The 12,117-nt window shown below is 43.6% G+C and overlaps 2 protein-coding genes across 2 annotated transcripts in view; one reads left to right on the top strand and one right to left on the bottom strand.

Moving 5' to 3' along the window:
- The window catches only part of EFHC2 (EF-hand domain containing 2), a 283,160-nt gene that overhangs the window by 229,461 nt on the left and 41,582 nt on the right, over window positions 1–12,117 (bottom strand). The window lies entirely within an intron of this gene.
- LOC136317281 (putative deoxyribonuclease TATDN2) lies at window positions 1,194–9,742 on the top strand. The gene is made up of 4 exons (XM_066249923.1): window positions 1,194–1,284; window positions 2,018–2,828; window positions 5,493–5,655; window positions 7,868–9,742. Exons 1-4 carry the CDS (start codon window positions 1,194–1,196, stop codon window positions 9,740–9,742), a joined length of 2,940 nt encoding a protein of 979 aa, XP_066106020.1.

The following is a 12,117-nucleotide window of genomic DNA, read 5'->3' on the forward strand; positions in this document are numbered from 1 at the left end:
TGTCACACATTCCCTCATACACCACTCACTTCATGGTCCTAGACCTCAAAGATGCCTTCTTTACCATTCCTCTACACCCTGACTCTTACTTTCTGTTTGCCTTTACTTGGACTGACCCGGACACTAACACAGCCCGACAGCTTACGTGGACTGTCCTACCCCAGGGATTCAGGGACAGCCCACACCTGTTTGGGCAGGTGCTAGCTCAAGATCTGGCTGCAAATGCGATCTCAAGACAAGCACCCTCTTGCAATATGTAGATGACCTACTCCTCTGCAGCCCCTCCCTGTCTGCCTCAAGAAGATACACTGCCACCATTCTTAACTTCCTCACCATAAAGGGATATCGTGTCTCCTCTACTAAGGCTCAACTTCACTCTCAGTCCATAGTCTATCTGGGCATCGCCTTAACCCCCACCACCCGAGGCCTCACTCTAGATTGAACTCAGACCCTCTGCAGTCTCCTACCACCATGGATCAAATTCTTTCTTTCCTCAGTCTAATAGGCTTCTTTCAACACTGGACTCCCAATTTTTCTCTCTTGGCTAAACCCTTCTATGATGCTGCGAAACAGACTCCCATGGGACCTCTCACATCCCCCAAGGTCATCAAAAGAGCTTTCTCTACCCTTTGAGATGCCCTTATCGCCTCTCCCCCCTCTCGCTTTACCTGACCTCAGACACCCCTTCCACCTTTTTACTGACAAAAAACATGACAATCCTGTTGGCATGTTAACTCAACCTGTGGGGCCTACATACTGCCCCGTGGCATATCTCTCTAAACAATTGGACACCACCGTCAAAGGCTGGCAGCCCTGCCTCCGGGCACTGGCACAGCAGCTAAACTCACCAAGAAGACTATTAAGCTCACCCTTTCTCAACCCATCACTGTCTCTTCCTCCCACCAACTCACCGACCTCCTTTCACATAAGTCTTTCTCTCTGTTAGGTCCTTCCCACTTACAAGAATACCATCTCTTGTTCATTGAAAACCCTTCAGTCACGCTTTTGCCCTCTCCCCGACTCAAGCCAGCCACTCTACTACTAGCTCCAACGACATTTCCGGAACCCACCCACTCTTTTACAGAGCTAATAGATTTCCTCAACAGACCCTGAGATGGATTATCAGATACCCCTCTAAAAGATCCAGATCTAATACTCTTTGTAGATGGGAGCTCTGTACAGGGACCCGACGGATGACGACAGAGGGCCTATGCAGTGGTCACCACCTCTTCTACCCTAGAAACCCAACAGCTGCCAGATGGCATCACCTCCCAGAAAGCAGAGGTAATTGCCCTCACACAGGCACGCACTCTGGCCCAGGGAAAACACATAACCATATATACTGACTAAATATGCCTTTCTTATCACCCACAGCCACTCTGCCCTCTGGAAGGAAAGGGGCTTCCTCACTACTATGGGCTCCCCCATAATCAATGCTACCTTCCTTTCTAAACTTCTGCAGGCATTACATACCCGCTGAGGTGGCCGTGGTACATTGTAGGGGCCATCAAACTTCTCAGGACCCAGTGGCCTTGGGAAATGCTCGGGCTGACACAGCGGCTCGAAACTTCACCACGGGGACCTCTCCCATTCCTGTTTTTTTCCACCTCCTTGAAACCTTCCTACACTCCTGAGGAAGAACAGATCCTCCTCAAAAAGGGTGGAGATGTATACAACCAGAAATGGATAATTCTCAGAGATAGAATTGCCCTACCAAAAGAACAGGCTGAAACTCTCCTTTCTGATATTCACTGTTCCTTACACATAGGGCCAAAAGCTCTCTATCGGTTCTTGCAACCACTCTTTTTCTTCCCAGGCCTCCAGCAGACTATTGAAAAGGTACATGCAGCATGCACTATCTGTTACAAAGCCTCTACACAAGGGGAACCCCGTCCCCGCTTCCCTACTCATCAGCTGAGGGGGCACTTACCAGGCCAAGATTGGCAAATTGACTTCACTCACATGCCTCCTCACAAAAAACTCTGTTATCTCTTAACTTTTGTCAATACTTTTTCAGGGTGGGTAGAAGCCTTCCCACCTCTTGAGAGACAGCAGACACCACTGCCTCTATTCTTGTTGAAAACATCATCCTGCAGTTTGGACTGTCAACTACCATCCAGTCAGACAATGGTCCGGCCTTTGCTGCCCGGCCTTCACTGCCCAAATAGTCCAGCAGGTTGCCACCTCTCTCAACATTACCTGGAGACTCCACATACCCTATCAGCCCTCCTCTTAAAGATGGAGAGGGCTAATGACATCCTGAAGGGTCAGCCAACCAAACTTTCCATCGAGACCAGACTCTCTTGGCCAAACCTCCTCCCCCTGGCACTCACCAGAATCAGAGCAACCTCTAGAAACCCCACTGGACTCAGCCCCTTTCAGCTGGTTTATGGTAGACCGCTCCTAATTAATCACAACTTACCTATTAACCCCCCTCCTCTTGCCACATACCTCCCTTTTTTATCCTTACTCAGCCATCTTCTCAGGAAACACGTGGACCAGACCCTTCCTCCCATAAGGGGTCTAGATGAAGCACACCTGGTGGTCCCCCTCCAGCCAGGAGACAAGGTTCTTCTGAGGAAGCTCCAGCCTGGCTCCCTACAGCCCAGCTGGACAGGAACCCATACAGTAATATTGACTACTCCTACTGCAGCCAAGCTCTTAGGGCAAACACCTTGGTATCATGTCTGTCACCTCAAGCTTGCCCCCATGCAGGACCACTGGCAGTCAGAACCACTGTGCCCCACCCATCTTCAGCTCACCAAAAGGTTGGGCCCAGCAGATCTTCTTGTTACTCCTGTCCCTCCCACCGGGAACCTGCCGCCAGAGTGAATTAAAGTAGGGAGCAATGTTGTTACTATATCAATGAGACTGGCCTGATGGAAGAAAACATCAATGTCCTCAACCGTCTGCAAGAGAAACTGCAAGGATCTCTCTTCCTACAACTCGCTTAACTCCTGATGGCAGTCACCCATCCTTACCTGGGTTGCCCCTATCCTAGGTCCTCTTCTAATTATCAGCATATTACTCATATTTGCTCCTCTTTTTCTTAGATTCTTATAGGGCCACATCCACAGGTTTCTCGAATCATGGTCAAACAGATGCTCCTACACCCATATATGTGACTCCCCTCAGAGCTACCACCTCCAACTTCCCTTCCCCATGATGGCCCTAACCAGCAGGAAGTAGCCAGATGAATAGCGGCGCCCCTATCTAACATAAAAGGTCAGAATGTAAGGTCGGTTGGCAATGGGGGAAGGTCATATGAGGAACCACACATGCCTATGACTGCCAAAAGAAACGGCTACACCCATGCCCGCCAAAAGAAATGGCCCAGGAGCATTTTGAAAAAGAACTGTCAGCCAATGAAATTTCGCCACCCGCCACCACCCTACCAACACTATAAATTACCCCCCTGGGTGGGAGAAGCTGTGCAACTTCCCTGGCCCCCTGTCTTGCAGACCAGTGAACCTCACCCGAGAGCGCTCTAAATAAAGCTTTTGCTTGTCCACACTTGGTGGCTACATCCTTCTTTCTTCCTCGGTGGAAAATACCTTACAATATTAATATCTGACAACGCTGACTTAAAGACAACAGAGATAACAAGAGACAAAGATGGATATTTCATAGTGATAAAGACAACATTGATCAAGAGGACATAACATTTCTTAATATATATGCACTGAATCAGGTAGCACCAAAATATATAAGACATCTACTAACTGATCTAAAAATAGAAGCAGACAAAAACACAATCATACTTGGAGATTTCAACACACCATTGATGGCTTTAGATAGATCATCCAAACAGAAAATCAATAAATATCACCCTTAAATGACACACTAGACCAAATGGACATATAAGACTTTTCATTCCAGAACATCAGATTATACATTGTTTTCTAGTGTGCTTGAGACTTTCTCAAAGATAGGCCATATATTGCGCAACGAAATTAACCTCAGCAAATTCAAAAGGGTTGAAATTATACTAAACATATTCTTTCACTATAAAGCTTTGAAACTAGAATTCAACTGCAAAACAGAAATACAGAAACCCACAAAAATGTGGAAAGATTTGGTACCTATCCTTCTCAAAGTCCTCCAAAAAGTAGAAAAAGAAGCAATAATCCCTACCACATTTTATGAGGCCATCATAACCCTGATACCAAAACCTGGTAAAGACAACACAAAAAAAACTACAGACTAATATCTCTAATGAATAGAGATGCAAAAATCCTAAACAAAATACTAGCAAATTGAACACATTATTCATAGTGGACAAGACCTGGAAACAACTAACGTGTTCGTCAATACAGAAAATGTAGTACGTATATGCAATGTAATACTATTCAGCCATAAGAAATGATGACTGATTGCCATTTATGACAACATGAATGGATCTTGAGATCATTCTACTGAGTTAAACAAGTAAATCAGAAAAAGCTAACAACCGTATGACTTCACACATAGGTAGGATATAAAACCGAGACAGACTTATAAAAGTAAAGTAGTTATGAGGGGTTTGGGAAGGGAGTAAAGAGGTACAAATATATAATGACAGAAAGTGATTTGACTTTGGGTGATGGGTATACAACATAATCAACAGTTCAAATGCTATAGAAATGTTTATCTGAAACCTATGTACTCTTATTGATCAATGTCACCCTGTTAAATTTAATTTTCTAAATAAAGTTTTAAATAAAAAGCAGAAGAAACAATAGGGCCTACATGGAGTCACTTGCTCCCAAGACAGCAAACATTGCAGTTTCAGCCCCTCCCAGGAATGTGACCTTAAATCAATCAGTCTGTAATTCTCTAGCTCTAGTGAGATAATATACCTAATTAGATTCCTGCCACCCTTCTCCAAAAGAAGGTCAAATTGTCTGAAATAATCCTTTCTTTTCTTTCGATAACTATCTTGTCCTGCTCAGTTCTGCCTATAAAAACCTATTTTATACTTCTGGGAGCACCTCTCTATTTAGCAGGTGGGACAGTGTCCAATTCTTGAGTTGTTCAATACAGCCAATTAGATCTTAAAGTCTACTCAGTTGAATTTTTGTTTATAAAAAATAGTAATAAAAAATAGTAATAAAATTTTAGAAAATATGATGTTTAATTTATTTTATAATTTTTAATTAACTTTTAAAACATCATAAAAAAGAAATGGAGAAACTTAAAATTCAGGAGCATGTCAATAAATAAAAGGAAAGTATTCACTCTAAGGAATTATCAGGTAAGGGCAAATCTAAATAACAACGAGTCACTGTTTTGTTTCTCCTATTAAATAAACCTGGTAGAATTATTCATCATAAATGGGATGTTAATTACTATAATTCTTCTGGGGCAATTTGGTGCTAAGTAGGAAACATTTTAAAATGTCCTATACCTCTTCTCAGAATTTCCACTTCTCGGTATATAACCCAAAGAAAAAAAACCAAAATACAGAGAAATATGTGCAAAGATGTTCCTTGCAGGATTTTCTGTTATTAAAGGTGGGGGAAAAAACCTAGAGTGAGAAAACTTGAAGAGTTAACCAAAAGGGAAGTGTTTGGTGAATTATGGCACATCTATGTACTCCTGCATTATGATGAGGGCACTAGAATGATGGTTTTTAAAAACTGTGTCGCAATAAGACAAATAGGATATGTAGAAATGGTGAGTACAAAAAAAACCCCACAGATTTGAAAATGGTAACATACTAGAAAAACTGTCTTTGAAAGCATATAGGCCCTGGCCGGTTGGCTCAGTGGTAGAGCGTCGGCCTGGCGTGCAGAGGTCCCGGGTCGATTCCTGGCCAGGGCACACAGGAGAAGCGCCCATCTGCTTCTCCACCCCTCCCCCTCTCCGTCTCTCTCTTCCCCTCCCGCAGCCAAGGCTCCATTGGAGCAAAGATGGCCCGGGCGCTGGGGATGGCTCCTTGGTCTCTGCCTCAGGCGCTAGAGTGGCTCTGGTCACAGCAGAGCAATGCCCCGGAGGGGCAGAGCATCGCCCCCTGGTGGGCAGAGCGTCGCCCCCTGGTGGGCATGCCGGGTGGATCCCAGTCGGGCGCATGTGGGAGTCTGTCTGACTGTCTCTCCCCGTTTCTAGCTTCAGAAAAAAAAGAAAAAAAAAGAAAGCATATATATTTAAACTATGTTTTAAAAACTATATGATTTTGAAAAAAAAAAAAAGGCCCTGGCCGGTTGGCTCAGTGGTAGAGCATCGGTCCCGGGTTCAATAACCGGCCAGGGCACACAGGAGAAGCGCCCCCACCCCTCCCCCTCTCCTTCCTCTCTGTCTCTCTCTTCCCCTCCCACAGCCGAGGCTCCATTGGAGCAAAGTTGGCCGGGCACTGAGGGTGGCGCTATGGCCTCTGCCTCAGGGGCTAAAAAGGCTCTGGTTGCAACAGAGCAACGCCCAGCTGGGCAGAGCATCGCCCCCTGGTGGGCGTGCCGGATGGATCCTGGTAGGGTGCATGCAGGAGTCTTTCTGACTGCCTCCCTGTTTCTAGCTTCAGAAAAATACAAAATAAATAAATAAATAAATAAATAAATAAAATAATAATAAATAAAATAATAATAAATAAAATAATAAATAAATAAATAGGAAAAAAATGGGGGAAAAAAGGAAAAGTCAATCAATGGTGACAGCTCTTGGGGTAGCTTGACTTCTGATAAATCAAAAGGGTTTCTTGCATGTACAGTACCTCTCCTAGGCCTCATTCCCCCACGTGTCCATGACTCCACGTGGAGATCCCGCCACCTCCCCCCCTCCCCCTACCCCGCCACCTCGGGGCTTTGCCCCACCCCGCCCCTTTCTCCCATCCTGCTTTAGGTGGAAGGGAGTGCTTCCGGTGGGCGGGGAGAATGGTGTCCTGCGCAGTTCTTCTCACCTCTCCTGAACTGGATGTGGCTCTGACCTCTTACACAACATTGGTGGCCTGATCCACTAAGCCAGCAGCCCAGCTAAAAGGCACTGTATGCGGTCTCTTAAGCACCTTTCAGTCTTTTCAAGGGCTTTGACATCTCAGAAAGGCCTTGTATTCCAAATCATATGGAAGAGTTTTATAGTCCCGCCCCATCCTCACCCCACCCGGAAGTGCCTTAATGTCCCGGAACTGCTTTTACATACGGGGTAGCAGCTCTGTGCTTGGTCACCTCTGAGGCACTATGGCGGCTCAGACACCAAGCCGAGCATTTAGTAAATCTTACATCCTTGAGACTTTTCCAAAGCGCTGAATCACAAACTCAGTGGAAGGCTTTGACATCTCTGGCGCATTGAGAACTGTGAGCGACCGCTGAAAGAAAGCGAACCTGACAGAAAGTCATCAGCGGTACAAGGCCAACTACCGTACGAGCGGCACAGAGGTAGGATCCTCCAACAAACACAAATGCCTCAAGGAGCCCAGCGATGTGGCCTTTTCTAGACGGCCACCTCACAGCTCTGTATCACATTTAGGAGAGGCCAGCAGTCCTGAGCGTCTGAAAGCTCAAGGGGGGGCCTTATGGCATTCAAGCCGCGGTTTTCCACAGGCTGATTCTGTCAAGGAAATTCGTTCTCCCATTTAGTGGGCCCAAGTGTGGGTGGAGCGCCCCCAAGGACTGTCTGATTAGAAGCACTGTGGGTTCCTTCCAGGGGTCCCCAAACTTTTTACACAGAGGGCCAATTCACTGTCCCTCAGACCGTTGGAGGGCCGCCACATACAGTGCTCCTCTCACTGACCACCAATGAAAGAGGTGGCCCTTCCGGGAGTGCGGTGGGGGCCGGATAAATGGCCTCAGGGGAAATGGCCTCAGGGGGCCGCATGCGGCCCGCGGGCTGTAGTTTGGGGACGCCTGCGGGGTCTGTGAATCCTTTTCTGACTGCCTCCCCGTTTCCGTTTGTCTAGCCATCCCCTAGACACGCTGCCAGCGCCATTTTAGAAGAAATGGCTTCTCAAAAGGATGACTACAGCTTTCGAATGAATTCCAAATCTAGTTCCTATAGTTCCATGAACTCTGAATTTGCAGCCAAAGCTGAGAGTCAAAATGGTAACAGTGAGGAACCAAATACGGTCCAGAGAAGGAAGGGTAGACAGCAAAACCAAGGCTCTTCAGTGATCTATGGGTTAGCTATCCAGAACATCTTGGGAAAATCAGTACCAAAAGGAAAGGAAAAGGCTGCCACTAATATAGAACCAAGCCCTAGAGAACAACCCAATCCTGGAGAAAGATTAGCTAGCGCTGTCACCTTTTCTGTTCCTCAGAAAAAGAAAGTGTCAGCCCCAGAAGTCATGGTGAAGGGAAATAGAGCAATAAATACCAGCAACCTTCATGACAGAAAAGTATTTATAGACGCTCAGGAGAAACCCTGTGAGAAGCCAGTTTGTGACTCAAGAGCAGTCACTTTTGAAAAAGGCTCTTCAGCCCTAAAATTAGTAGACAGATTTGACTCTTATTCAGAAACCCAAAAGCATAAAACAGAGAGTGTGGTGATTAAGCATCCTTTTTCAAGAAGTGACTGGTCTAATGTGGATGAGATTTCTTCAGTCACATTCTCTCAGGAGGAGCCAGACTCACTGAGTCACTCAAGAATTTCAAAACCTTCATCCTTCACCACTGACTGTGTGCACCAGCCTTCTTTGTACAGTGGTCCTTCACATGACTATGCCAGCTACTGTACCAGCAGTCCCAAGCCTCCTCACCATCCCTCCATAGACAGCAGGAGCAATACATCCCAGGCTGGTAAGAAAAGTTGGAGCTCCTTAAGTAAGTTTTCCTCCAACTCTACAGTGAGCTCTGGAAACTGGACCAGAGACCTGAAGGCAGCAATAAATTCTTGTTCATTTCATTTACCCAAAAGCTCAGAAGCCATGGTGAGGGTGAATACATTCCAAGGGAAGAAACTTTCACATACTTACGGAGAATATGCATCTAGTTCCCTGAGAAGGAACCGCTGGGAGCAAAGCCTAAAGAAGGTTTTCATTGATTCCCATTGTCACTTAGACATGCTGTTTTCCAAGTTATCTTTCAAAGGGACCTTTACCAAGTTCAGAAAAATATATAGTCATTCCTTCCCTATGGAATTTCAGGGCTGCATCTCTAATTTTTGTGATCCTCGCACAATAACAGATGGCCTATGGGAAGAGCTGTTGAAAGAGGATCTGGTTTGGGGAGCCTTTGGCTGTCACCCCCATTTTGCACGTTACTACACGCGGTATCAGGAAAGAAATATTTTGCAAGCCTTACGGCACCCCAAGGCTATAGCTTTTGGAGAAATGGGCTTAGATTACAGTTATAAGTGCACTACACCAATTCAACAGCAACATAAGGTATTTGAGAAACAACTGCAGCTGGCTGTGTCTCTAAAGAAGCCTTTGGTGATCCACTGCCGAGAAGCTGATGATGATCTGCTGGTCATCATGAAAAAATTTGTGCCCTCTGACTACAAGATTCATAGGCATTGCTTCACTAACAGTTATCCAGTCATAGAGCCCCTTTTGGAGTACTTTCCTAACATGTCTGTGGGCTTCACAGCAGTCCTGACTTACTCTTCTGCCTGGCAGGCCCGAGATGCTCTGAAAAAGATCCCATTGGAGAGAATTGTTGTGGAAACTGATGCTCCCTACTTCCTGCCTCGTGGGGTTCCCAAAAGCCTTTGCCAGTATGCCCACCCAGGCCTGGCCCTGCATACAATTAAAGAGATTGCGTTTATCAAAGATCAGCCACTCTACTACACCTTAGCCACCTTGCATGAGAACACTAGTCGCCTCTACTGCCTTTAAGCAGAGAGGACACAGTCAGGACTCTTTAAAATAAAATAAAAAATAAATAAAAATAAAAAATAAATAAAAATAAATAAAAATAAAAAGATTAAGGGATTGACAAGACAGACTTGATTTGAACTCTGCCTGTGTGCCAGGTCAAAGATGTATTCAGCAATCCCATTGGCTCAGAAAAAACAAAAACAGGTATTTTCTTCAAAACCTCTTCATAAGACATCTGCTTCTGGCTGGTAAGGTGCGGACTAATGGGAAGGGAGGAGGGGTAAAGGGATCTTCCCTTGATTTTATCAGGGTGTTGTTTTTTTTTCCTCCAGCCAGATTGTGCCAGCATAATCAGAGAGTTCCACTGGATACAACAAGTTTGCAAAGCCAAATTCCTGTTCCTGCAGCCTGGCTTTTTGAGCACTTGGTAAATAAAATCACCCTCCTATTTGTCTTTAAAAAAAAAGAAGAAAGCAAGGAGTGCTGAATTTTGAAAGTGAGTTAAATGATTTGTTCTATTTATTCCCTAAATGTATTTGTTGTAAGAATTCTATAATCCATATGGTTTGTTGTGAAATTCATCATTTAAGTGACTATTCTACTTGCAATTTATTTCTAAAGATAAACCAGCATTAGCATTTCATCTAAAAGAAATTTAAATAAAAATGTGTCAGTTAATGGTCATAATGAGCCAAAAGGGGCTGTGGAGAAGCTGGAATGATGGGGACCAAACCAGTTGAATCTTAGAATACCACTGAGAAGATGAGTTTTAAATCTGAACAGAACTCCCAACAGTTACATAATTCCAAAGCTCTGTAAATAACCAGTATATAATAGAAACTGTTCATTCAAATGTCCTGATTCTTAAAAAGGCCAAAATATACAGGGTGGGGCAAAAGCAGGTTTACAGTTGTTCATGTGGAAAAAAAATACAATAATCAATAATAACAAGAATAAACTGTGTTTCATGTACTCACAGCTGTAAGCCTACTTTTGCCCCACGCTGTATACCACTTAGAAATACTGCCCTCCAAAAAGGCTTCAAAAGCATTGACAGGAAAGAAACAGAGAACTTCAGCTGTCCACTATTCAAACAGTCCTTTCTGAGAAGTTAAAATGAATACACATTTTAAGGAAAATAATTGAGCGATGAAATTTAACTTTGCCAGCTAAAGCACACACCTAAATCCAGAAGTCCCATTATTGGATGAGAAATGTCATTTTTAAAATGGAAAATCTCTTTTACTTTCAAAAATTAAATAACGATAAATAGGCCCAAAATACATAATCCAGACTTCTCTAGTTTTCTTTGTGCCCATTTACCTGGATCCAGAAAAAAAATCAGCTGGCTCTTTACGATGGTTCTCAACTCAAAAGTCTCCACAGGGAAACCCACGCTGGCTACCAATCTATAGTGTTCCTCTCATCTGGGAAGAATAAAGTCCTTGGCTTATTGTTTTAATCATAGCACTTAGTACTGTTTGAGTTTATGTTGTTAATTTGTGTTCATTGGTTATCTTCCCTGCTAAGTTGTAAGCTTACAAGCCTGTCAGTATGTTCACACTGTACATATATATCCAATGTTTAGAATAGTGCCTGAACAGAGCAGGCAGTTAGCAAAGATTTCTTGAATTAACATACGAATGAATAACAGATTTCATTAATACATGAAAGTTAATGACAGTATTTGGTCAAGGGAGTAGATATAAGGAAGAGAATAGGGGGATACACCATCATATTTGTAGTATCCTTCTTTAGTTCAGAATGCAAAGCAATTTGATTAAAGGCCACCAATATTCTGCTGTTAGTTGTCATCCATTATAAAATAGATAAGGTCAAGCCCTACCAGAAATTTAACAGTTTGTATTCCCAATAAATAGCACTGAGTACATCATAGATTCTCCTCTGTTTAGAATCCAGTCTTTTGAGAAGACTTTCTAGCTGGAGTGTTTCACTTCCCTTTAATAAAAAGTAAAAATAAAAAGTTGAAGCAGTGTTAAAGGTGTGATTTGATTCTATTTTTCAAGGCCTAAAAAAGCCTTCAAAAACTAAGCTGATGTTCAGAATTTAAAAGGTTTTTTTTTTCCCATTTAATATACACTTTCAATAGACATTGCTCAAATTGTATCCCTAAACCCATAGGAGCCCTGAGCTTTTTATAAAGGACTGCAGAAAAGTGGGTTCCATGGACACGCATTTTAGAGAAATACTGAGTTGTACAAAATTCTTCAGATTATTTTTAATCTCAGTATCTTGCATGTCCTCTGATATGTTAATGTGAGCAACAAACACCCAAGAGATTATTCCTCAAAATTACTTTTAGATTTGAGTTTTGTTTAATTTGAGGTACAATTCAGTGAGCTTGAGTTCTTTGGGAACATAAACTTAGGAAT

Source organism: Saccopteryx bilineata, chromosome X (genome assembly GCF_036850765.1).
Source record: "Saccopteryx bilineata isolate mSacBil1 chromosome X, mSacBil1_pri_phased_curated, whole genome shotgun sequence".
Taxonomy (NCBI): Eukaryota; Metazoa; Chordata; class Mammalia; order Chiroptera; family Emballonuridae; genus Saccopteryx; species Saccopteryx bilineata.

Coding starts and splice junctions, on each gene's coding strand:
- LOC136317281 (XM_066249923.1), top strand. CDS start 1,194: ATGACGACAGAGGGCCTATGCAGTGGTCACCACCTCTTCTACCCTAGA. Junction 1,285..2,017: donor TCACCTCCCAGAAAGCAGAG/GTAATTGCCCTC, acceptor ATACTTTTTCAG/GGTGGGTAGAAGCCTTCCCA. Junction 2,829..5,492: donor ACCGGGAACCTGCCGCCAGA/GTGAATTAAAGT, acceptor CTGTTATTAAAG/GTGGGGGAAAAAACCTAGAG.